General features: G+C 45.6%; 1 protein-coding gene across 1 annotated transcript; it reads left to right on the forward strand.

The window, feature by feature from the left end:
- Positions 1 to 1140: 1140 nt before the first annotated feature.
- Positions 1141 to 22837, forward strand: tmem110l (transmembrane protein 110, like; the record flags this gene model as incomplete). Its single annotated transcript, XM_083657762.1, has 8 exons — positions 1141 to 1333; positions 10390 to 10438; positions 11789 to 11884; positions 12204 to 12325; positions 14693 to 14805; positions 16377 to 16460; positions 16555 to 16686; positions 22142 to 22837. The coding sequence occupies 8 exons, from the start codon at positions 1141 to 1143 to the stop codon at positions 22268 to 22270; spliced, it is 918 nt and encodes a 305-aa protein (XP_083513888.1). The 3' UTR covers positions 22271 to 22837.
- Positions 22838 to 24623: the final 1786 nt, after the last annotated feature.

The raw sequence follows: 24623 nt of genomic DNA on the forward strand, positions 1-24623 counted from the left end.
GTCTTACATTGTCTGCTGTGTTGAGCCTGTATTGTTTAAGTTTAAATTTAAGCCTTTTATTGGCATAGTAAATTTCACTTTTTTGCTTTGAGGACACTTCAAGTGACGTCTCCCTAGGGCTCCACGCTGTGTTAATATGGTTAAGACATACATTCACCTGCATCTCAACAGGATTTACAGCACAGCCACCTGAACACTCAAAGAAGCCACCAGCACAATAACAAGAAATAAATCAACCTCACAGGATTAAAGTGCAGGTACACTCAATTAAAGCCAAAAGCACAATAATCCTCTAATTGTCCATAAACATAACATTTTGTCAAAAATAAAGGGTTGGGGCCCTAGGCCCAGGCAAGTTGGGCAAGATACACAGTGGCCCTGCGAAGAGGCAGGTGTGAACAAGGTATTATTGTTGATATTATTATTATTATTAATTTAAGCTTTATTCAGGGGAGTCTCACTGAGAGCAATGCTCTCTTTTTGAGGAGCGCCCTGCTCACATCTGCTGGCAACTGAGCAGCTCCACTGGGGCGGTTGGGGTTAAGGGCCTTGCTCAAGGGCACCTCAGTTGGTGTGTTATGGGCCCCCTGAGCTCTTGGGCCCCTAGCTGGGCCTGGGCCCAGTAGGCCCGTTTGGTAATACATTCCTGCCTAAAGTGGTGACATGAAAGTGGGTGAGAATAGGAGAAAATACTGAATAATTACATCACAACAGTATTTTTTTTTCACACGTTGGTGGTACCCAGAGAAAAGCAGGAAGTGACGTTCACTTTAGGCCCTCATATGCCTACTGTATTTCATGAAAAGCATCAGACAAAGCCGTTTTATTTTGAAAATTCTTACCGGAAGTTATAGACTATTTGGCGTTTAGGCAGCTTGACGCGTGTTTTTCTTGTCAAAACCAAAACATGGATGTGATTCGGAAGATTGAGCCCCCAATTTACTTTTCAACGACGAGATGCAACACCAGCGACTCTGAACAGTGAGCGAAGACTTCACGTTGTCGCTGGTTTCACAAGCCTGGAGCGCAGGGGCTGTTTTCCCCAAACAGCCAAGGCAAAAATCATTTTTTTGCCAACGGAGGGAGTCTCCCCCCCCCTTTCTTTTGTCTCGCACGGCTGTTGTTTTTAAACTTATCACCATGGACATGTACGGGTACAACGGGATCTTTCTGGTGAAAAGATTAGTCAAAAATGCAGCCTTTGAAATTACAAATATGTCTGATATTATTAGCAAAGCGAACCCCCAGGGCTGCGATAGCGGAACTCTCACGGACAGGTTTGGCGTGTTGATCCAGGGGCTCCTGGCTATTGTCGCCTTCAGTACGCTGATGCGTGAGTATGATCATCACACACAACCTGCGACTCTTCTTAAAACATTTTAATAAGAAAGGCTTCTTGCATTAGTGGTGTTGACCAGTATATCAAAAAACATAAAGCATCCAAACTTATTTAAAGGACCACCCTAGTAGGCTACACGTGGCGATTTGTTGACTTTTGTTATTTTGATATAATTGGTGCCCTAGGCGAGATTTGATTATTATTCTGAAATTCTTAATTTAGCCCTTTCTTAATAAACTTCCTGATATTAAAGCTGTCACGTAAGTATTTGTTTTCTCAGCAACACTCGTGACTTGTTGTGATCAGACAATAATCAGGAAAGCCTGGGCCCTGAGGAACCTAGATGTCTATCCTCTCTCTCTCTCTCTCTCTCTCTCTCTCTCTCTCTCTCTCTCTCTCTCTCTCTCTCTCTCTCTCTCTCTCCCCCCCAATTCAATTGATGGAGCTTAATTGGCAGGATGTACATTTGTCCCTGATGGTTGCCAAAGATTCAAAATGAAATAAAGTAACATAAATTAAATGAATCTGGTATTAATTACAGTATATTCATCACATATAATATTTCTGCACAGTAACAATAATAACAGTCATGATTACTAAAACATAGTTTACAGAGTTGATGTGTGTTTCCTCTTCTATCATGTAACCTACTGAGCACAGATTTCTATTTTCACCATTTTCTTCAAACAGGAGCTAGCCTAAATAAATTAAGTAGCCTATAAACCTAAATCCTTGTGAGAGCCAAGAGGAGGACTGTTTTCAAAGAGAGCATTTTGAGAGATATCCTGTCTATTGTCTTAACCCTTTCAGGAAACGCTTAAGAAGGCTATGAGAGAAAACGGTTCTGTCTCCATAACCTTCATGGCAGGATGAGAGTGCCGCTGCATAACCTTTGATGGTTTCTGTGGCTAGATTCCTATCTGCCAGAGATTATAGATAGGAAAGGATGGATGAGAGAGAACATGAAGTGGGTTCTATCTACTTTTCTCTACTACACCATCGTTGGAAAGCGGTACCTTTTGGCATTTTGAATTGTGCGCACTACGTGTGGAGCTCTCCAAACGTTCCATTCAGCGGCCACCCCCACAGGTGCTGCGATATCAGCCATCCAGCTCTGACAGCGCATCTTCGCGCCAAGGAAGAACTGTGAAAAGGAAGCTCTTTAAGTAGCCGCTTTCACACACAGATCGCGCAAAATTGCAGTTCAGAAGGCCCGCAAAGCCGGAGCCTCGCCACAGAAATTGCTTTCACACACAGCCAAGCAGCACCGCCACATTCCCATCCTGGGGTGTGCTTTCAGGTGACAGCCACCCCTCCCGGATTGAAAGGCGAGCGGAGGCATTTCCACCCAGCTCCTCTAGTAGCCCAAATGAATATTTTCATAGGTCAGTGTAGCCTAGGCTACTGTATGATGAACGAATTCATTCAACAACCAAACATCGGGATCAAACTGATAAAACACGAAAGTGTCCACATGCAGCATGTTAACAAGGCTTTCAATATTCATCTGATCAACTTTATGGATCACAGATGCACCATCATAGCCTATTAGGCACAAGGCTCATTCTTATCTTTTGGTCCCAGCTTTTTGTAAAGCAAATTATTCCCATGAAGTAGCCTAATTAGCGTCTGCTCCGAAAGACGACGCCCGCATATCAAACAGCTGCAGTCTACATAACGTTCGTCGGGGGAATAGCGTTCCCTTACAAAAACTACTAATGTTATAGTAGTCATGTGCATTTATAGCCTACCGGTATGCACAACTGGCTAGCCAGACAGAGTGCAGCTCTGGAGCTGGTCTCCAGAGGGAACATCCTCAGACCAACTCGCCACAGACACGTCCTCTGAAGCTTATTATTATATCCTTAATTTTACCTACTAATGTCAACATCGTTTGAGCATAAAGCCTAACCTACTTACAGGCACGGAGCATTCCTCCTGGCGCCCCTGCAGTCATGACTGTACAGGCTACTGTTTTTTTACTTTCACTTATGACTTTCTTGCTGAATTAGGTGGTTTCCCCTGTATTTGTTTTATGAATTATCTGCATTCGCACCTCTTTTCCGTGTTGCGCTCCGACGCTTTCAGGTGGAGGCGGGTTGCAGGGTAACCCGGCGCTGTGACTAGGTCCACTGGCGGAACGAAAGGCGTACAACAATTACGCACCAACCCGCTTTCACAACTTTCACATCGGAGGCGGATCTCATTTTCCGTGCATTTTGCGGCTTTCTAGGCCAGTGTGAAAGCGGCTAGTGATTTGAGTGGCAATGAAAAGAGCCTTTGGGTCTTTTTCACAGCGGAAGAGTCCGTGTTCCCGGCGTCCCGTCAGGCCCAATTGCCCTGCTTGGCGGGGGGGGGGGGGGGGTTGGACCAGGTGCAGGCCAGCTTTCTCTGGCGGCGTTGTGGTCTGCCTCTGCCGGCGGAGGCTGGGGATTGGCTGGCCTCCTTGAGCGGCTGGAGGATGGTGGTGACGCTGTCGCTGCCGGTGCCGGAGGCTGGTTTCGGCTTCTCCTCCGTCTCTCTGCCTGGGCCCTATGGGTGGAAGTGGGCTGCCTTCCCCAGGTTACCAGCGTGCGCAGCCTCTCTCCTTCCTCAGTGGCTTGCTGGATGGAGGACATCACATTTTGCCGTTTCGGCCCAAATAACCCTGATGTGGGGAGATGGGGCCGTATAGCAGCGTTTTGCGAACTGTTGGGGGCGATGTCGGAGTGACCCAACCACAAGGAGGGCTGGATATCAGCGATGATATCAGGGAGATCTGAAATCAGAGCCCTGGCTGGGAACGGTGGCTGTAACCGTTGCATGGGATGGTGCAGGGCCCCCTCGCCCCGTGGAACCCCGCTGAGGCCCAAGCTCCCCTCGGGGGGAAGGAGGAGCACAGGAGGACGCGGGAGACATGGAGCCGTCGTCATCTTCACCTACAGCAGCCGCTGTGGGATCATCGAGGAGAGGCAACGGTGCTGCTAACGCTGAATCATCATCGAGCCGGGAGAAACCCTCAACACGCCGGTGGAGTTCCTCCAGGCTGAGCTCTGGGCAATAGGCACAAGCGACCCGGCCGCAGAGCGCGTGGCCAGCCCCAAGGCAGGCCAAGCAGATGTGATGCATGTCGTCTAGCCCGAGCGGCACTGTTGACAAGTCCGGGCACCCGGAGGGAAGCGGCCGTGAACCAACTTCGGCCGGGCGCCGCTGGGGTGGCTGCCGGGCCGCCGCCGCTCCGCTGATCTTCGTTCTGGCTCATTGCAGAGTTGTAGAAGTCCTGTCTCTTCACTGTCGTGAAGAAAATGGGAGAAGAACAACGGGCCTCATGCCACTTATATAGGCTCCGCCGTCCGGCAGATGCCGACCTAAAGGGGCAAGGTGAGCGTGTGTATAATGCAAATGCCCGTAGGCGGCTCAGTAGCTAATGGCACCAAATATGAGAAGTCTTCAGTCTGTCGCTAGAGCGAGGATGTCCTCCAATAGCAAAGCTCCAGAAAGGGCAGAGCTAAAACGAAAATAAACAAATAACATAGAGAAGCTGGAGTGCCGTCACACAGTTTCCCAATGTTTGCTCCAAAAGCCTGTTGGCTAACATGAGAATTTGTCAGTTGTCAGGAAAACTGTTGCTGAATATAAAGCTTGCATTAGAAGAGCTGGAGTAGCTGCTGCAGATCTACTGTCTGTCTGTCTAAAAATGACGCGAGGGCAAGGCATAAATGCGCATCAATGGAAGGAAATTCCCCCAAATAGCTTTGAGGAAGAGCACTCAGTCTAAAGAAAGATTGCGAGAGGGAGAGATGCATTGTACTACAGACTAGGATGGGACTTGGCATACCGCCACTGTGTGCGGAGGGCTATTATTGTGCTGCTGCACAGGAAATAATGTGGTGTAAATATTAACAGACACTTTGATAGAGAGAGAGAGAGAGAGTGGAGGGCACTGCTCTGCTCCAAGGCATGGACTCAGCCCAGCAAGCAAAATTACATCATGATGACATTGTGGTGCCGTCCAGGACGTGGCCAAATCACAGCCGATATGGGGATGATTTAGATATGGGGATGATTTAGATATGGGGATGATTTAGATATGGGGATGATTTAGATATGGGGATGATTTAGATATGGGGATGATTTAGACGTCGACGTCGAAATATGATGTTAGCATGAATGGGCATATTCAGTTATTCTGCTATGTACACAAGAGTGTATTCAGCAGCTGTATACATCATTATGTCCAGATTAACCATTTTTATACTACATTTTCATAATGCCCCAACTGGGATTTGAACCCGGGATCTCCAGCTTATCAGCTCACTACTCTACACTACACACGCTGGTGTAATGTCACTACTCTACCACTACACTACACTACACACGCTGGTGTAATGTCACTACTCTACCACTACACTACACTACACACGCTGGTGTAATGTCACTACTCTACCACTACACTACACTACACAGGCTGGTGTAATGTCACTACTCTACCACTACACTACACTACACAGGCTGGTGTAATGTCACTACTCTACCACTACACTACACTACACACGCTGGTGTAATGTCACTACTCTACCACTACACTACACTACACAGGCTGGTGTAATGTCACTACTCTACCACTACACTACACTACACAGGCTGGTGTAATGTCACTACTCTACCACTACACTACACTACACAGGCTGGTGTAATGTCACTACTCTACCACTACACTACACACGCTGGAGTAATGAGTGGCACGTTGAAGTACAGTAATATACCGTTTCAAAACATGGATCCCTTTTACTTGTTCTTTTTACAGTGTGTATCACAGTCGGGATAGTTTAAAAAACAAAAGGTCATTTCATTCAAACCGTAATCTCGAAGAATCATTGAGGGTTCCCCTCAAATTGTACAAGTGTCTCTCCAGCCTATTCATAGCTTTCAAGGGGCGTTACGTGCTGCCGGGAACGCCCACCTGGCGGTCAAAAAACAAACTTGTTCATTCGCTGCCAGCCAAGTCGACTAGTTTCTCACGCAGTGTTTGTTCAGCCGTTTGTACACACGTCTTTGCGGCCAACATTTCCTCAAAGGTAAGCTCAAGTAACGTTACAATAATGATTAAAATACCCCGTTAAACGTTACTTGAGCTTACCTTTGATGAAATGTTGGCCGCAAAGACGTGTGTACTTTGATGGTAGCCATTTGCCCTCCCCAGCGACTGAACCACGACTAATCGCACAAATCCACAACCTCCTCCTGTCTGAGTTTTCTTTCTCCGACGGCATTCTGTAAAAGCACAAGCCAGGCGTGTCTCCTCGTCGGTTAGTGCAACCGATAGCACAACAGGTATCCGGCGTTTTGGCTGAACAAACACAGCGTGAGAAACTAGTGACTCGGCGGCAGTGGAATGAACAAGTTTTTTTTTTGACCGCCAGGTGGGCGTTCCCGGCAGCACGTAACGCCCCTTGAAAGCTATGAATAACGTTGTTTACCCAGCGCTCCTGCACACCACAGACAGCACAAACGTGTTTCTTATTTAAAACGTGAGCGTCAAGTCTTTGTGGATCGGACATCACAGTGTGACCGTCTAATAACAATGTGTGTAAGCAGAAGCAGAATTTCAAAACGCATGAACCCCGCCCAACATGCTGCATTCATTCCAACTTCCAACTTCGAAATGTAGTTTACGCTTCGCTGTGTTTTGTTTTGTTTTGCCCAAAACAATCTAGACTGGCAACAAGATATGCAAGTGAGATAATGCAGGATTCCCCCGCAAATTGATCTCCTCGTAAACAGCTTGTTAATCAGCGCAGATTGTTCCACAAGTGCTGCTGCTGATCAGTGAGATTTGGGATAAGACCAGACCATTGATTGCAACCATTTAGTTATCATGGATATTTCAGTGGAGAGTGAAGTTAGTTGGATAGTGATACAGTGATAGGCTACTCTGAACCAGTTCTGACTCGTCATGATATGACTTGAGCTGGCCCCTATAGACCCCTTTCACGGGGCCCATTTTGGGTCGAAAAGGCAGAATAAACACAGGTGCAAGCAACACACTAATGAGGGTTTCCAACTTCCAATCATGGAAATTGGAAACCCTCATTAGTGTTTTGCTTGCACCTGTGTTTACCCTGCCTTTTCGACACAAAATGGCCCCCGTGAGAAGGGTCTATTGGGCTCTCTCGATTCGTCCGGGTTCGTCCGTGCTTGCTGGGAGCTGATGGAGATCACAATATGGCGGACCTGGCCTTTTAAATCCGCTCACACCCAACACACAAGAACAGCATAGATTGCATTGGGCGTGCATGTCTTTGCTTATATATGTCATTTCAATGTACGTGTGGCATATTTGTATTTCAATGGCAATGGATTTAACCTGTAGGGAGGGAAACGGACAAAGTGAGCAGTCTCAGTCAAAAAAATAAATAAATCACATCTAATTCAGTCTCAGTGGGCCAAATGTTTGGGTCCAAGTCCCCTTTTAGAATTGGATTATAATTTAGAATCACATGTAGATGGAGGCATCATTTTCCATTGGCCAAGAACCAACACACCTGACAGCTGGATCAAGTCAGTGTTATCATGGAACATTCATGGAAACAAAACAAAAGAAACTGTGGAGGGTGTGTAAAAATGTGTTGCAACATGACCTACTGACCAACTCAATATTAGAGAATAGTGGCTCCTATACGGCTACTGCTGAGATACACAACATTCTCCAAGTCAGCTGTCAGAATCACCAGTTACTTAGCAATCAATTGGCCCTTGTTCACTTCGGGTAGAGAAACACTATGGCTCCAAGGCAGAATCTGCTTTTGTTGTCAAAGCATACATTCAGAAATAATAACATTGACATTTTCCAGTTCAACAATGAAAAACGGCAAAACACAATGTGTCCTGTTTATCACAGAGTATGGAGGGGTTTGTGGATTCCCAGCAAACATCGTCTTGACCGCGACGTCACCAGACGATAGAATTGTGGTTTGGCATCTACCATCTAAGTCTGACCTTCTCTCCACGTTCCTCCAAAGTAACGTTTAGACTGTCACTTCAAAACAAAAAATATTGATCTCATATTGCTTTGAAAACACCACATGTAGGTGTCTTTTGTGTTTTTGTTGAATAAAATGACATTTGATTGACAATTTACCTGTTGTGTGATCAGATAGTCATGCACTCCACCTGCAATGACGACTTTTATTGAACACCCTTTTCTTTTTTTAATATGAAAACACGTTTATGTCATATAAGTGCAAGTGTCTCTTGCTATGGGCTTGTATTTATCACAAACTTCCTGAATCCTGTGGTATTGTCCCATTTCTCTTGCCGTAACTAAACGCAGTGTTGTGGGTTTTGGATGTGATGCTGTCTGCTAAAGTCACGTTGGTTACATTATCGTAAATGATATAAATATACCTGTCTCATCGCTGGTTGAAATCATGAAACAGAATTAGCGAGGCAGCTAGCCTATCAATGCAACTTCCAGTAGGGACCGTCAAAATGCGAAGTGCTCAATGTTAAGTATCTCTATATATGACCAAATCCGTAGCATTTGTAACTAATTCCGTGGCCTAATGGATAAGACGCAGGACTGCGAAGCGGGCGCTGCAGGATCGAATCCCCCATGAGGTGTGATCTTTTGTCTTTCGATGTAGCAAAAATCGTTGAATCTGGACACGTTGTGGGGAAGTAGAGGAATTACGTTGCTAAGATTTCCATTCAGAATATAGAATTAGACCCTGACTAGATGTAGTGGTTTGACGTGCAGCAGACGGTCGTTATACGTGAAAATGTTTGCTGGGTTGGGACGCATTTATTTTGACTGAAACATTTTTGAGATACAGACTCAAACTACATCATTTTACTGTTGTTGCTTTATTATTGATTTATCCTTGTGAAACCTATTCAAATTGTCACTCAGTGGGGAATGGGGATAGTTTCTTACATGAATTACATTATAATGATTATTGATTAATTATTCCTAATTTTGCTAAGAACCCCCTGCAGTGTTTTGCCTATATGCATATGAAATCCACTGTTGAATTACACTTTATTTTTATTTTGTATTTTTTGCGTAGGGGAGGGGGGGGGATCTTTAGAAACTATATGTAGTACTATATATATGAGTTCTATATGAATATTATAGGAATACTATAGAAATATATGAATACTATAGGATTACTATAGGAATATAGGAAGGAATACGGTACTATAGGAATATCATAGGATTACTAGAGGAATATTATATAGGAATACCGTAGAAATATTATATATATTGCCAAATACAATTTTAACAATACTACCACCGCGGACGCCCGAGTTCAATTCCCGGGAGCGTTACTTCCGGCTTGGTCAGACGTTCCTACTGACACAATTGGCCGTGTCTGCGGGTTGGAAGCCGGTGGGGTATGTGTCCTGGTCGCTGCACTAGCGCTTCTTCTGGTCAGTCGGAGCGCCCGTTCGAGGGGGAGTGGAACTGGGGTGAATAACGTGATCCTCCCACGCGCTACGTCCTGCCGGTGAAACTCCTCGCTGTCAGAGGGAAAGAAGTGGCACATGTATCAGAGGAAGCATGTGCTAGTCTACAACTCTCCCCAGATTAGCAGAGCGGGTGGAGCAGCAGGACAGCAGGGTGAATTCAGTACAATTGGGGAGCAAATGTGAGAAAAATCTGAAAAGAAGAAAAGAAATCAAGGTCTGGAAAAATCATGGAGTTTAGAGATGGAAAAGATCTGGGAATCCTGGCTCCTGTTCTCACATGGCGAGTCACATTGTCTGACCTTGTGAGACGGTGAGGCAGGAGAAACAGTGGGCGCCTGTGAGCCAGTTCGCCCTGAGCCCATCCTGCCGTGTCAAGGACCACCACGTGTGGTCCTCTCCTCTGTGTTCATCTGTCCCAGCTCCCTTCCACCCTGCAGCCCAGGATGCATGAGCCTTTTACTGTGGAGGTCATACTGTTTGCACCCACTCAAATACATTGTACAAGATTTAATGTTTCCCCCCAGGCTAATGGAAATCTGGTGGTGTTGTTATCAATTGACTGACTTTTCTTTTCTTTTTTGTTGTTGTCGTTTGTGCAGTGAAAAGGTTCCGGGAGCCTGTAGGGATCAGACGACCATGGAGGATCTGGTCAGAAATGTTTCTTTTCTGTTCTAGATGTTATTCCTAGTATTTGGAATGGGAATTTAGACAATTGTTATCACTCCAAATCCTAATTAAAGTTTCATTTAATCTAAATGATACGGTATATACTAGGGCTGTGGCGATTCACTTATCTCCCGATTCGATACTATCACGATTCTTGGGTGCCGATTCGATTTATATTGCGATTCTTAAGTATTGCGATTCTACGATTATTGCGATTCGATATTACGATTTATTGCGATTTTTGTTTATTTTTTTCTTTTCTTTTTTCAGTTTGTTTGCTTTTTTACACTAGATTAGAACATGGGAAAAGTTGAATCATACACTAGAGACTGTATATTATATATCATGAGTAGGGCTGGGCGATATAGTTAAAAACAGGGGCGGACTGGGATCATAATTCAGGCCGGGCATTAGATACCAAGCAGGCCAGGCCGATATGGGCCAACGCGCGTGAAATTTGGGCCGTTTGAAGCCAGATTTGGGCCGTTTGAAGTCCAATTTTACAATGAGATGCACCCACTTTAACCCTGAAGTGTAATTATTACTTCAGACTAACTAATAAAGTAATAAAACCACTAGTAAACCAGTAGGCGGCGCCTAGCCTGCTGTTCAGTGAGTGGCCTGACTGCAAGCACCCAAAAAAAAAAAAAAAATTTTTTTTAATTTGCGATTATCGATTCTGGAATAAAAGATCAATCCAAAAAATCGTGACATTAAAAATCGCGATACTTAGGTGAATCGATTTTTTCCCCCACCCCTAGTATATACACGCTTATTCAACTAACTGACTAACTATTCAACTGCAAAAATCCTCTCAGATGGAGTTCCTTATGACAAAGTCTTATGAATTGGTGGTCTGTGGTTTAATATAAGCACGTCTGTGACATGAGAAAGTTTGTAAAAGTAGGTAAAGTCTGTAGAAATGTTACAGTGAAATCAAATTGGTTGAACCCAGTGGGGCTGGATGCTATGGCCAAAATCTATATGACGATATATACTTCTTCATGTCAGTTGATACGATAATTATTACGATATTAGTCAATTGTTAACACTATAAAGGCCATTGGAAAAACGGACAAGAATGCCCATTCATGTCGCAACGGATGTCTGCCATTACAAACATGTCTGAAAAACGATTGTGCCAAGTCGAACGCATTACACTGACTCCGAATCAGTGACTGATGCTGTATAATAATGTATATTGAAAATATTGGAAATGTATTAAAAAATATATAATTATTAAGGCACATTTTATTACGACGTATAGTAATATTGATTTATTGTCCACCCCTAAATCCTAGTTTTAACAAAGTTCACTCTTGTGTTTTGCAGGTTTTACGACACGTCAAAGCAGGCCATCGGTGCTCTGTTCATCCACTTTGCCAACGTCTTCCTATCCACGCTCACCGAACAGGACCCATGTTCCCTGTAAGTCACAACCTGGACAAACGAGTTGTGTTCAGGCTCCACCAATAGGACGACCTCACTGAGACCATATGTTCAGGCTCGACCAATAGGACGACCTCACTGAGACCATAGAAATTCAAGTTCTATATTTTGTGCAATAATAGAAATTGAGGTCTGTGAGCTTCTGTAAAGCCTGCTAGTTCTCATTATAGAACAACAACAAAAGAACAACTTGAATTTGAGGGAATTGGTCCTGGAAGGTCCTTGAAAAGTCCTTGAAATTTATGTATAAGAAGATGTGGGAACCCTGATCATTATCGCCTCGTCTTTTTAACCACAGGTATCTGATGAACTTCCTGCTGGACGCCACGCTGGGAATGCTGGTCATCTGCCTGGGGGTCATGGTGGTGTCCAAGCTGGTGGAGCACAAGCAGTGGACGTTACTTACCTTTGGAGAATACGGTGAGTTGGGAAAACCTGCTTCTGCTCAGAGTCTCTGCAAAACAACCATCCAATAGCTACTTTTGTTACAGCCTCCATTTTCGTATTCTCCCCCCACCAAAAGCACTCAAATGCCTGACAAATTGTCTTCAGCGTTCCCATGGGTCCTTGAAATCCTTGAAAGTTTGTGAATTTGAGGCAGGGAAAAATCAAGGCCTTGAAAGTATTTGAAAATAGACATGGGTGACTGAAAGTGGTTGAATTAATGTATTGTGTACATTACTAGACATTGGAGTTCTTTTACTTTTTTTACTTTAACATGTAAAACAGCACAGTAGAGAGAGTGTTCACACATTCAAGCCTCTTTCTTTTTAATTGTTGTCTGTGAACCTTTGTAAAGCCTGCTAGTTCCCATTATAAAAATTGTCAATGTTCTAACAGTAATTACGGTATAACCTTGTTCTGTGTCTCAAACTATGGTGTGTTGGGTCCTTGAAAGGGAATTGGGCCTGGAAAGTCCTCAAAGTCCTAAAAGTCCTTGAAATTTATGTTTTAAGAAGGTCTGGCAACCAATATTCAAACTTGGAAGTAGGAGTTTACAGGGAGCACTTGAAGGCAGCCAGCATCAGGCAAATGACAGACACTGACAGGCAGTTGTGGCGTCCACCACCGGAGGCCGCTGTCGACCCACCGGAGGCAGATGGAGAGGCGAGTCAGTGTCTCCAGTTGCCGTCGAGTCTGGAAAACATTCCCAACAGCCAAAGAGAGGGATTAGCCTCACAGCAATTATAGCACTCACTCATTCCACTGTATTTCTTCCCTTGTCTCTAATGGAAGTTTTCACCGACACAACTGACCAAAGCCTGACAAGTCCACTGTGGAGTCCACCTTCTTCACTCACTTGCAGCAGCTTGTTATCATGGCTGTGTTCTGGATTTCCTCTAGTGTTTTTTGTAACTCACAGAATACTTGATTCATATTTGATTTGCTCTCTCTGTTTCCAGTGAATACCTCTGAGACACAAATAAGACAGAAGTGCTAATAAACAGTGTATAGAGAGCCAAAGTGAAATGTCACTTCCTGCTTTCTCCCTGTACCAGCGCTGCGAAAAATATGAATGGCGGTGGACGGAGAATAAGGTTACTTTTTGGATCCCGTTTGAATTGTGCCACGGGGGCCCAAAGTTAATTTTGTCAATTTAAAACGTAACTTTGCATGTCAAGAAAGTTGCAGTTTGTCGCCAAACTATTGCACTATAAGTTATAAATCAGAAAGACTACGGTACATACACTGTTGCTTAAAGGAACACTCCGCCCATTTCAACCAGCTTTGTATCATTAGAACATCAGTAGTATATCAGAAAACTGTAAACGGTTTTGAAGTCTGTCATTTAATTTGACAGTTATTGAGTGTTAAAGTGTGGACCAGTGACATCACTGGTCCACACTAACTCAAATTAATAACTCATTAACTCAAATCAACTCTCAATAACTGTCAAACTAGATGAATGATGAATAGTTTGACAGTTATTGAGAGTTGATTTGAGTTAATGAGTTATTAATTTGAGTTAGTGTGGACCAGTGATGTCACTGGTCCACACTTTAACACTCAATAACTGTCAAATTAAATGACAGACTTCAAAACAGTTTACAGTTTTCTGATATACTACTGATGTTCTAATGATACAAAGCTGTTTGAAAATGGGCGGAGTGTTCCTTTAAGTGACGTCACTGTCTCTACCGGCAAAGCTGAAGACCGGTGACATGCCACGAGCTTCCACGAGGTATGTAGTTTTTATACGAAACTAACGTCTACGTTTCAGTTTGACGACAAACTGTGACTTTCTTGACATGCAAAGTTATGTTTTAAATTGACAAAATTAGCGTTGGCACCCCGTGGCACAATTCAAACGGGATCAAAACAGTAACCTTATTCTCCGTCCACCGCCATTCATATTTTTTGCAGCACTGGTACAGGGAGAAAGCAGGAAGTGACGTTTCACTTTGGCTCTCTATTACTACAGCTTTCACTACTGTTGATGCAGAGCTAACATCTTGGATTTTGAGGTCGGGGTTGGTGAGGTTCCAGAGTTTTGGAGTAGGAAAATCCCGACCTTTGAACTGGGAAATTCCTAGTTCCCAGTGCAACTGGAATGCGGAATATGTAACAAAGAACTGGTTCGAGATTACGCACCAGCTCCGGACCGGCCCTGAAAAAGGGGTACGAGTAGAGTATACAAAAAAAGCTATCCAAGTTCAGTAAGGAGTAAATGTAGCTTGTTCCTTCCAGCCTTGGCTTAGAGACCAGCATATAAACATTGACGTTTCGGTCACTTAAGATTTGACTCTCCACTTCATGGACTTGATGAGTGGCCCTCTCACCCTCCAGGTGACCCGCCCCAGGCAGCGGCGTGGCTGGGTCAGTGTGGCATCTATCTGCTGATCATGGTGCTGGAGAAAGGCGTGGTCAGCCTGGTGCTGCTCATCCCCGGCTGGTCCAATGTAAGAATACTGCACCACTGCTTCATGCTGCGTCCATGTCCCGTGGGAAACGGGATATTCAAGCTTCCTAGTTTAAAATACCATTCACACACTGTCTAAAAATTCCTGGGAAAGATCGGAGGCAGACACAGACATCCAGTCTAGGCTGCTGGGTCGAGCGTGAATCAGGAGAAGATACTTATTGTGACTATTTTTTTTTATCCAAAATTGATGCTCATCATGTCAACCAGACGAAGGGGTGCCCGGGTAGTGCAGCGTTAGAGAACTGGGGGGAATAGCATGATCCTCCCATGTCTTGCCGGTGAAACTGTCAGGTGAAAAGAAGTGGCTGGCGACTGCACATGTATCGGAGGAAGCACATTCTAGTCTACAACTCTCCCCAGATCGGCAGAGGTAGCAGGGAGTATTGGCCAAGTAGCCTACAATTGGGGAGAAAAGGGGCGGGGGCAGATAAAACAAGCACAGATCCTGTACAAGCCCACCGTCAGTGTTGCAACCTAGGGCGCAGTCCTCTCTGATTTTATGGTCGCCGTAGTGAGCCAGGCCAGGCGCGAGTGAGCGTGCGCCAAATATGACGACGTCGCGTCAGGCGCGAGCCTCCGCAACTGCTGGCTGCGTACTGTCAAGACTTAGTCAATGCCACCCTCTAGAGGCCATGTGTTGAAGCACATCACCAGTAACCTTACCGTCCCTCAGTATCCGTTCGCCCAGATTCACCTGAATTTGCCGTGTGTAGAACACGCTGCAGCTACGCTGACCGTGGTAAAAAAAGTAAAATCACGTTAACCAGACAAGATGAAAAGGCAACCGCTAATGTGTGGGTTTTAACTGTCTTCTCACGTTCTTTTTTCTCTGTTCTATTTTTGCTCTGTTCTGTTTGTTCCAGCAACATTGAGAGACGCAAGTCATTGAGACTAGAAAGAGAAACAAACAACTGGAAGATAAAAGGTCGTAGAAGAAAAAAGGACTTGCCTTTTGATTCTAATGGAAACATGGAATAATTTGCTTGCAGGACATTTGGGATTGCATTTGTTTATTGATATTCTCATTAGCCCTTGCTATAGCAACAGATGCGCTTCCAAAAAATCTGAAGGCAATCGCTTGGAGGGGGATTGTGGTCCAGAAAGCTCTGTGTTTCTGTGAGACCCTCGTTCCTCTGTTGTAATAATGTCACCACGCTCTTTGAGAAGAGGGGAAGAGGCTGAGACAAGAAGCCGCTATTATAAATATTAGTATTACTGTTAGTAAGAATTTTTAAATAGAGGCTCTGTACTTCTGTACTTCTGTCAGCAGCAGTTCCTCAGCAGCCGCTCCGTCAAACAGGGAAAAAAGTTTACGTTTTTTTTAACTGATAGTATAAATCAGTTAAAATTATTAATGTTAAACGGTTAATGGTCGACATCTCTAGTAGTCACACATTTTGTATAGAATCTGCTCAACGTATTGCATCAGAATCAATTTAGGTTAAGGCTTTCCCACTCCACAACCAGTGTGATATTGATCAATATATCAAAGTTGCCTGGCCAATAATCAATTGTGTGTTTTTGTATGTTTCCTTGCTTGTGTTCTAGTTACAGGAGGTGTTACTGAGCTACATCGCTAACCCTCAGCTAGAGCTCGTGCTGGTCATGCTCATCGTACCCTTCATCGTCAACGTGAGTCGGACTTTCACAAATTGACACAGATATGGACATTTCTGAGCAGCTAAGTCTATGAATGAGTCTAACCAGTCTGTCTCTCCTCTGGTAGTCCATCATGTTCTGGGTGGTGGACAGCCTTATGATGAGGAAGTACAAGACGATGAAGAGCCTGGACGACTCCTGCGACAGCGTTGTGAAGGAGGCCGACTCACTGCCCTGGGTCACCGATGACGAGTCCCGGGTAAGAGCCAGTGCAGTGTTGTCCATGAACGTGCTGAAAGAGCGCAGTTCATTGAACAAGCTCATAGAGACCTGAGGGGGACACATAAGGACGTGAGACCTGAGGGACACACATAAGGACGTGAGACCTGAGGGGGACACATAAGGACGTGAGACCTGGGGGACACATAAGGACGTGAGACCTGAGGGGGACACATAAGGACGTGAGACCTGGGGGACACACATAAGGACGTGAGACCTGAGGGGGACACATAAGGACGTGAGACCTGGGGGACACATAAGGACGTGAGACCTGAGGGGGACACATAAGGACGTGAGACCTGGGGGACACATAAGGACGTGAGACCTGAGGGGGACACATAAGGACGTGAGACCTGAGGGACACACATAAGGACGTGAGACCTGAGGGGGACACATAAGGACGTGAGACCTGGGGGACACATAAGGACGTGAGACCTGAGGGGGACACATAAGGACGTGAGACCTGGGGGACACACATAAGGACGTGAGACCTGAGGGGGACACATAAGGACGTGAGACCTGAGGGACACACATAAGAACGTGAGACCTGAGGGGGACACATAAGGACGTGAGACCTGGGGGACACATAAGGACGTGAGACCTGAGGGGGACACATAAGGACGTGAGACCTGAGGGACACACATAAGAACGTGAGACTGGAGTATCTCAGCGTTCAGATGGAGAGAAGAGCACTTTAATGTGGCAAACAAGGGTGCTGACGGCTGGTGTCTTCACACGGTCACGCTGGGTGTCAACTGCACCTGTTGTTTTGGGGGTAGAGAACCGGGTGGGGACGCACACACACACACACACACACACACACACACACACACACACACTCACACTCTACTTTGTAATGGGAAACAGGCCCAGATGAGTGTTCTGTCCAAGAAAGACTGACTCAGGCACTTTCAGATAGGGATGCATGATATTAGATTTTTTTTGCCGATATCTGTTCTGTCGATATCTTCCAACTCTTTGGGTTGATTGCTGATATATGCTCACATTTTTCACACCCAATTTCAGAGAACATCAAGTCTCTCCTGTGCTTTTCAAAATGAACACATTCACTGGGCAAAATAAGAAAAGTACAGTACCTCATCTAAGGTTATGTAAAACGTGCCATATTTGCATTCATTTTCTTTCAAACAAAACCGGCTTGGATGATATCAGCCTGTGGTATCGGCAGAAATGTCATATTGGTCCGATGCGATATGTCATCATGCCTCTCTCTTCTCGTCGTTCTTCCGTCTCAGTTGAGGTATTCTCAGCATGTGAACTTGTATCATTCCTTCTAGGTTTTTTCCCTCCACTGTTGTTGCAGCATCTGACTTCTCTTTATTTTCTTGGCAAATACGAGTCCTTGTGCAACCTCTCGTAATGGATCTCTGGGGGAAATGGACTGCATGTCATTTTGTTTCAGTGACGACTGCAGCTTTTGGAATTGTGTGCATTTTAAATGGTGCAACACTTGAAGTGCATTACATGCTGATTGCAAGGCCATTTGAGGCGTCGACAGACAAAAACGACATTCATTGGACATTCGTTGTCATTAGTCACAGTTGCCCTACAAAGTATTCAACCCCCTACATTGTTCCGTTGTGCTCATTTGCATCATGCGCTGTCCATAGCTCTCATGCAGCCACTTGGATTACAGTGTTAGTGAATTGTGAACGACCTGCGTGTTTCATGGTGGAGTCTTCTGCTGACTTCTGCTGTGTGTCTTGGTTTAAAGCGTCGCTTTCTCTGGACACAGTTGAACAGACGTGTGGTTGTGATTTGATGGGAGTCGTGATAATCGCCTCCTCCTCCACACGGGGGCCCATGTTCTTTCCTTCTTTCTCAGGAAAGATTGAACACACTTTTAGGGTGAAAGGCTGTAAGTGACGGCCATTGTCTCTCCCTCCCTCCCTGGCCGTCTGCCAGACGTCCACAAATCATCCCTTCATGGCGGGAATATGTCTGACATTTCGGACTCATTTCCACGCACTGATGTTATGGAAAGCAGAGTGGAGGAGGACGAGAGAGAGAGAGAGAGAGAGAGAGAGGGAGGGGCATTGATTAGGACTAGGAGTTCAAAACTCTCGTCACAATGCTGCCTGTTATATCATGGGGATTGGCAGTGGTAATTAACCCCCCTCTGCTTCTTGTATTACAACATATTGGCTACTGGCTACAGCTTTCAGTCTCTAAACAAGTGTGAGAATAGCTGCGATCACATGTGCGAATTTCTGAAATGCAGTATGGTAGAGGCAGCCCACCCTACTCTGCCTCTGCCACCCTGCATTTCGAAATCCCTTCCCTCCCCCTTTTAGCCAATTGGCATGAACACACACACACACACACACACACACACACACACTTGACCTCCATGCCAAATTTCAGCTTCCTGCCCCTGCCACCCTGCATTTCAAGATTTGCCCCCACCGCCCCCCTTTTAGCTAATTGTCATGAATACACACACGCACACTTGACCTCCATGTCAAATTTCAGGCTCCTAGGGTGAAAACTGTACCCGCTAAAGTGTGGTGAATTTTTTGTCGACTGACCGACCGACCGACCGACAGAGTGACTTAAAGCTGCAGGTCACAGCTAATAAAAACACCCCATATCTTTTGACCCCTGACAGGAGGCAGCAACACATGATAAATGTTATAGGCCTACTTAACAGTTGTGTGATTTTCCCCCCTTTGGGGTGGGACTTAGGAATGGCTGCTGGAGGGAGAGTGCGTTAGTTCCAGGCCCGGGAAGAACTGGGAGACTTTCCAGATTGGCGTTGGGGAATGCAGAAGCCGACCACGCAATAGCTGCAGATGACTCATAAGCAGCGTGCTGCCGCCGCCCCCGCGTTTTATCTGGGTGTCTGTCAATCCACTCACACGTCTTCTGTCACCCATAGGTGCTGCTGACATCATGTCTTCTGTCACCCATAGGTGCTGCTGACATCATGTCTTCTGTCACCCATAGGTGCTGCTGACATCATGTCTTCTGTCACCCATAGGTGCTGCTGACATCATGTCTTCTGTCACCCATAGGTGCTGCTGACATCATGTCTTCTGTCACCCATAGGTGCTGCTGACAGCATGTCTTCTGTCACCCATAGGTGCTGCTGACATCATGTCTTCTGTCACCCATAGGTGCTGCTGACATCATGTCTTCTGTCACCCATAGGTGCTGCTGACAGCATGTCTTCTGTCACCCATAGGTGCTGCTGACATGTCTTCTGTCACCCATAGGTGCTGCTGACATGTCTTCTGTCACCCGTAGGTGCTGCTTCTGACAGCATGTATTCTGTCACCCATAGGTGCTGCTGACATGTCTTCTGTCACCCGTAGGTGCTGCTTCTGACAGCATGTCTTCTGTCACCCATAGGTGCTGCTGACATGTCTTCTGTCACCCATAGGTGCTGCTGACATGTCTTCTGTCACCCGTAGGTGCTGCTGCTGACAGCATGTATTCTGTCACCCGTAGGTGCTGCTGCTGACATGTCTTCTATCACCCATAGGTGCTGCTGACCATAGACATATATAAGGCTAGATGGCTTACCCGCGCTGCCGGTCAATGGAGAGCGACGTCGTCGCATGGTGGCCATCTTGCTACGGCACCACAGCTTTATATATATCTATGGGTTAAAAAAACGCTAACATTTTATTATTATTTTTGGCTCCAAATTACACCAAACTTAAACTGAAGCATCATCATCATGAGATGAATTCACGCACCTAGTTTCATGCAGTTTCATCCATTTTGCTAGGAGCTATGAGCATCTGTTGTTGGGTTAGTATTATCACATCAGATGATCATAACTCCTAGGGAAATGGATGAAACTGCATGAAACTTTGTGCCTGAATCCCTCTCATGGCATAGATGCTTCGGTATAATTTTGGTGTAATTTGGAGCCCATCAAAAATATAGTGTTTTTTGTGTTTTTTGTTTTGTTGTTGCCATATCTCGGGAACGGAATATGCTTGTAATAAACCAAACCGTTTGTAAATCCGTCAAGATTTCAGCAAGTTATGAGTATTTTTGTCTGTGCACCCTCCAACAGCTACCAGAGAACGTACCAGAAAGCCTGCCGTAGCAAGATGGCGGCGCTTCAACGACGCTGGTGACTCCGCCTTAAGCCATCTAGCCTTATATATGTCTATGCTGCTGACAGCATGTCTTCTGTCACCCATAGGTGCTGCTGACATCATGTCTTCTGTCACCCATAGGTGCTGCTGACAGCATGTCTTCTGTCACCCATAGGTGCTGCTGACATGTCTTCTGTCACCCATAGGTGCTGCTGCTGACATCATGTCTTCTGTCACCCGTAGGTGCTGCTGCTGACATCATGTCTTCTGTCACCCATAGGTGCTGCTGACATCATGTCTTCTGTCACCCGTAGGTGCTGCTGCTGACATCATGTCTTCTGTCACCCGTAGGTGCTGCTGCTGACAGCATGTCTTCTGTCACCCATAGGTGCTGCTGACATCATGTCTTCTGTCACCCATGGGTGCTGCTGACATGTCTTCTGTCACCCCTAGGTGCTGCTGACAGCATGTCTTCTGTCACCCATGGGTGCTGCTGACATGTCTTCTGTCACCCATAGGTGCTGCTGCTGACATCATGTCTTCTGTCACCCATAGGTGCTGCTGACATCATGTCTTCTGTCACCCGTAGGTGCTGCTGCTGACATCATGTCTTCTGTCACCCGTAGGTGCTGCTGCTGACATGTCTTCTGTCACCCATAGGTGCTGCTGACATCACGTCTTCCGTCACCCATAGGTGCTGCTGCTGACATCATGTCTTCTGTCACCCATAGGTGCTGCTGCTGACATGTCTTCTGTCACCCATAGGTGCTGCTGACATGACTTCTGTCACCCGTAGGTGCTGCTGACATGTCTTCTGTCACCCGTAGGTGCTGCTGCTGACATGTCTTCTGTCACCCATAGGTGCTGCTGCTGACATGTCTTCTGTCACCCATAGGTGCTGCTGACATGTCTTCTGTCACCCATAGGTGCTGCTGACATGTCTTCTGTCACCCATAGGTGCTGCTGACATGTCTTCTGTCACCCGTAGGTGCTGCTTCTGACAGCATGTATTCTGTCACCCATAGGTGCTGCTGACATGTCTTCTGTCACCCGTAGGTGCTGCTTCTGACAGCATGTCTTCTGTCACCCATAGGTGCTGCTGACATGTCTTCTGTCACCCATAGGTGCTGCTGACATGTCTTCTGTCACCCGTAGGTGCTGCTGCTGACAGCATGTATTCTGTCACCCGTAGGTGCTGCTGCTGACATGTCTTCTATCACCCATAGGTGCTGCTGACAGCATGTCTTCTGTCACCCATAGGTGCTGCTGACATCACGTCTTCTGTCACCCATAGGTGCTGCTGACATGTCTTCTGTCACCCATAGGTGCTGCTGCTGACAGCATGTCTTCTGTCACCCATAGGTGCTGCTGAGCATCGAGACGGACACAGAGGAGGCTTCGGAGGGGGAGGAGGAGCCTGACGCTTTAGGACCAGAGCCCCACGTGCAGTTCTCAGGGGGACCCCTGAAGCCGAGCTGGGTGATGGTGTAAGCCCCACCACCATCACACCCTTGTCCATCCACCAGCCACACACACACACACACACACTCCTTACTACAGGGTTACCACGGGTCTGGGTCTACTTGAAAGTCCTTGGATTTATAAAATAGGTCCTTAACTCATTCGCCGCCAGAGTTGAAAATAAAAAGTCACTAGCCACCACCAGGGTTTGTGAGCATTTTCAGTGATTTTCCACGACCCACAGAATATTTTCTTCTATATGACTATTTAAACACAGAATATCCCAAAAGACAGAACAAAGCCTCTACTTTCATGGGGGGAAAAGAGTTTGTTCCTCCGTTCTTCCGTTCTGGACACATGAATGTGGGTTGTTTTCACTGACACCCTGCATCTCCCACCAGAAAGCTGAGAAAACTGCCTTTTTGTAGCAGCAAAGTGGGCGTGGAGCACACCGGGGCGGGTCACACTCATCTTCTCTATGAGAAGCTGGTGCTTCCTGGTGCTCCATGTGTGGAGGTCTGGTGCTTCCTGGTGCTTCCTGGTGCTCCATGTGTGGAGGTCTGTGGGAGCATATTTGACGGCTGAAATGTACACTATATGAGGGTTTACAAAGCGGATGACTGATCTAACTGACACGAGCTGCGATTGGTGTGCGTTTACCAGTTCATTGTGAAAGAAATCATTCCGTGTTGATGAGTGACTGCCAAGAGCCCATGTGAACTCTGGCTTGCAGAGGACTAGACGAGTATGGTAATCACTTCAAAGGTGGCCAAGAGCGCTAACTATCGTAACGGCGGGGAAGCGTTGATTGATTCTGAAATAACGCAATGGCGGAGAATGAGTTAAAAGAGTTTGAATTTTGCTCGCCAGAAGATCCAGTTTTGAGCCTTAATTGTGCGCTTTTAAAATTGCTGGGCCGAGTTTGATATATTTTCTGATCACTCTCCGCGTAGGCGATTAAGCAGAAATGCAGAGGATTTCAAGATTGCTTAGAGTTTATGTTAAGTGTTAATGATTCATTCCGATGTGTACTGAGCAGCATGACTGGAATCTAATTTGCATTTGAGGACTTGCAAGACTGCTATATGTAAACATCTCTATGAATTATTGGCCTGTAATTTTGAAATAATCTGTCCTTGAAAAGAAAAGTCCTTATCGCCCTCAGGTCTAAATATCGCCTTACACAATCTAAAGGATTTGACCTGCCAATGTCTTTTATATTCTGTACAACCTCAGCTGCTGCCTCCCTCTCCACTGAAGGCATGAGTACTAGATCAGCTGCTGCCTCCCTCTCCACTGAAGGCATGAGTACTAGATCAGCCATGTGGATACATGACAAGAGGGAGGCAAATGGATGTCAATCAAATAGTGTTTTTGGGACTTAGATGCTCGTTACCTTCTCACCTTGCTGCCTGTGTTTACCGCAAGAAAACACCAGACTTAACTACAGTCAAACACCAGAGTTAACTACAGTCAAACACCAGAGTTAACTACAGTCAAACACCAGAGTTAACTACAGTCAAACACCAGAGTTAACTACAGTCAAACACCAGAGTTAACTACAGTCAAACACCAGAGTTAACTACAGTCAAACACCAGAGTTAACTACAGTCAAACACCAGAGTTAACTACAGTCAAACACCAGAGTTAACTACAGTCAAACACCAGAGTTAACTACAGTCAAACACCAGAGTTAACTACAGTCAAACACCAGACTTAACTACAGTCAAACACCAGAGTTAACTACAGTCAAACACCAGAGTTAACTACAGTCAAACACCAGACTTAACTACAGTCAAACACCAGAGTTAACTACAGTCAAACACCAGAGTTAACTACAGTCAAACACCAGAGTTAACTACAGTCAAACACCAGAGTTAACTACAGTCAAACACCAGAGTTAACTACAGTCAAACACCAGAGTTAACTACAGTCAAACACCAGAGTTAACTACAGTCAAACACCAGAGTTAACTACAGTCAAACACCAGAGTTAACTACAGTCAAACACCAGAGTTAACTACAGTCAAACACCAGAGTTAACTACAGTCAAACACCAGAGTTAACTACAGTCAAACACCAGAGTTAACTACAGTCAAACACCAGAGTTAACTACAGTCAAACACCAGAGTTAACTACAGTCAAACCTATTTAAGAAGAGAGATTATTAGGGAGCACAGGGAGCCGCAGGGCGGAACTTGAGGGTGATCATGAAAAAAAGGCAGGAATAAATCTGTCTTCTCTCCACGCCGGGGATTTTTGGCAAGGCTGTTTCTCTCCAAAGAGTCATTCATCTCATCTCATATTCCAAAGAGCCATGTGCATCTATACGCTCTCTTAATGTTTTACTTCATCAAATGTAATTACTTTGAATCCTGCTTTTT

Source organism: Poromitra crassiceps (genome assembly GCF_964638095.1).
Source record: "Poromitra crassiceps genome assembly, chromosome: 2".
NCBI lineage: Eukaryota > Metazoa > Chordata > Actinopteri > Beryciformes > Melamphaidae > Poromitra > Poromitra crassiceps.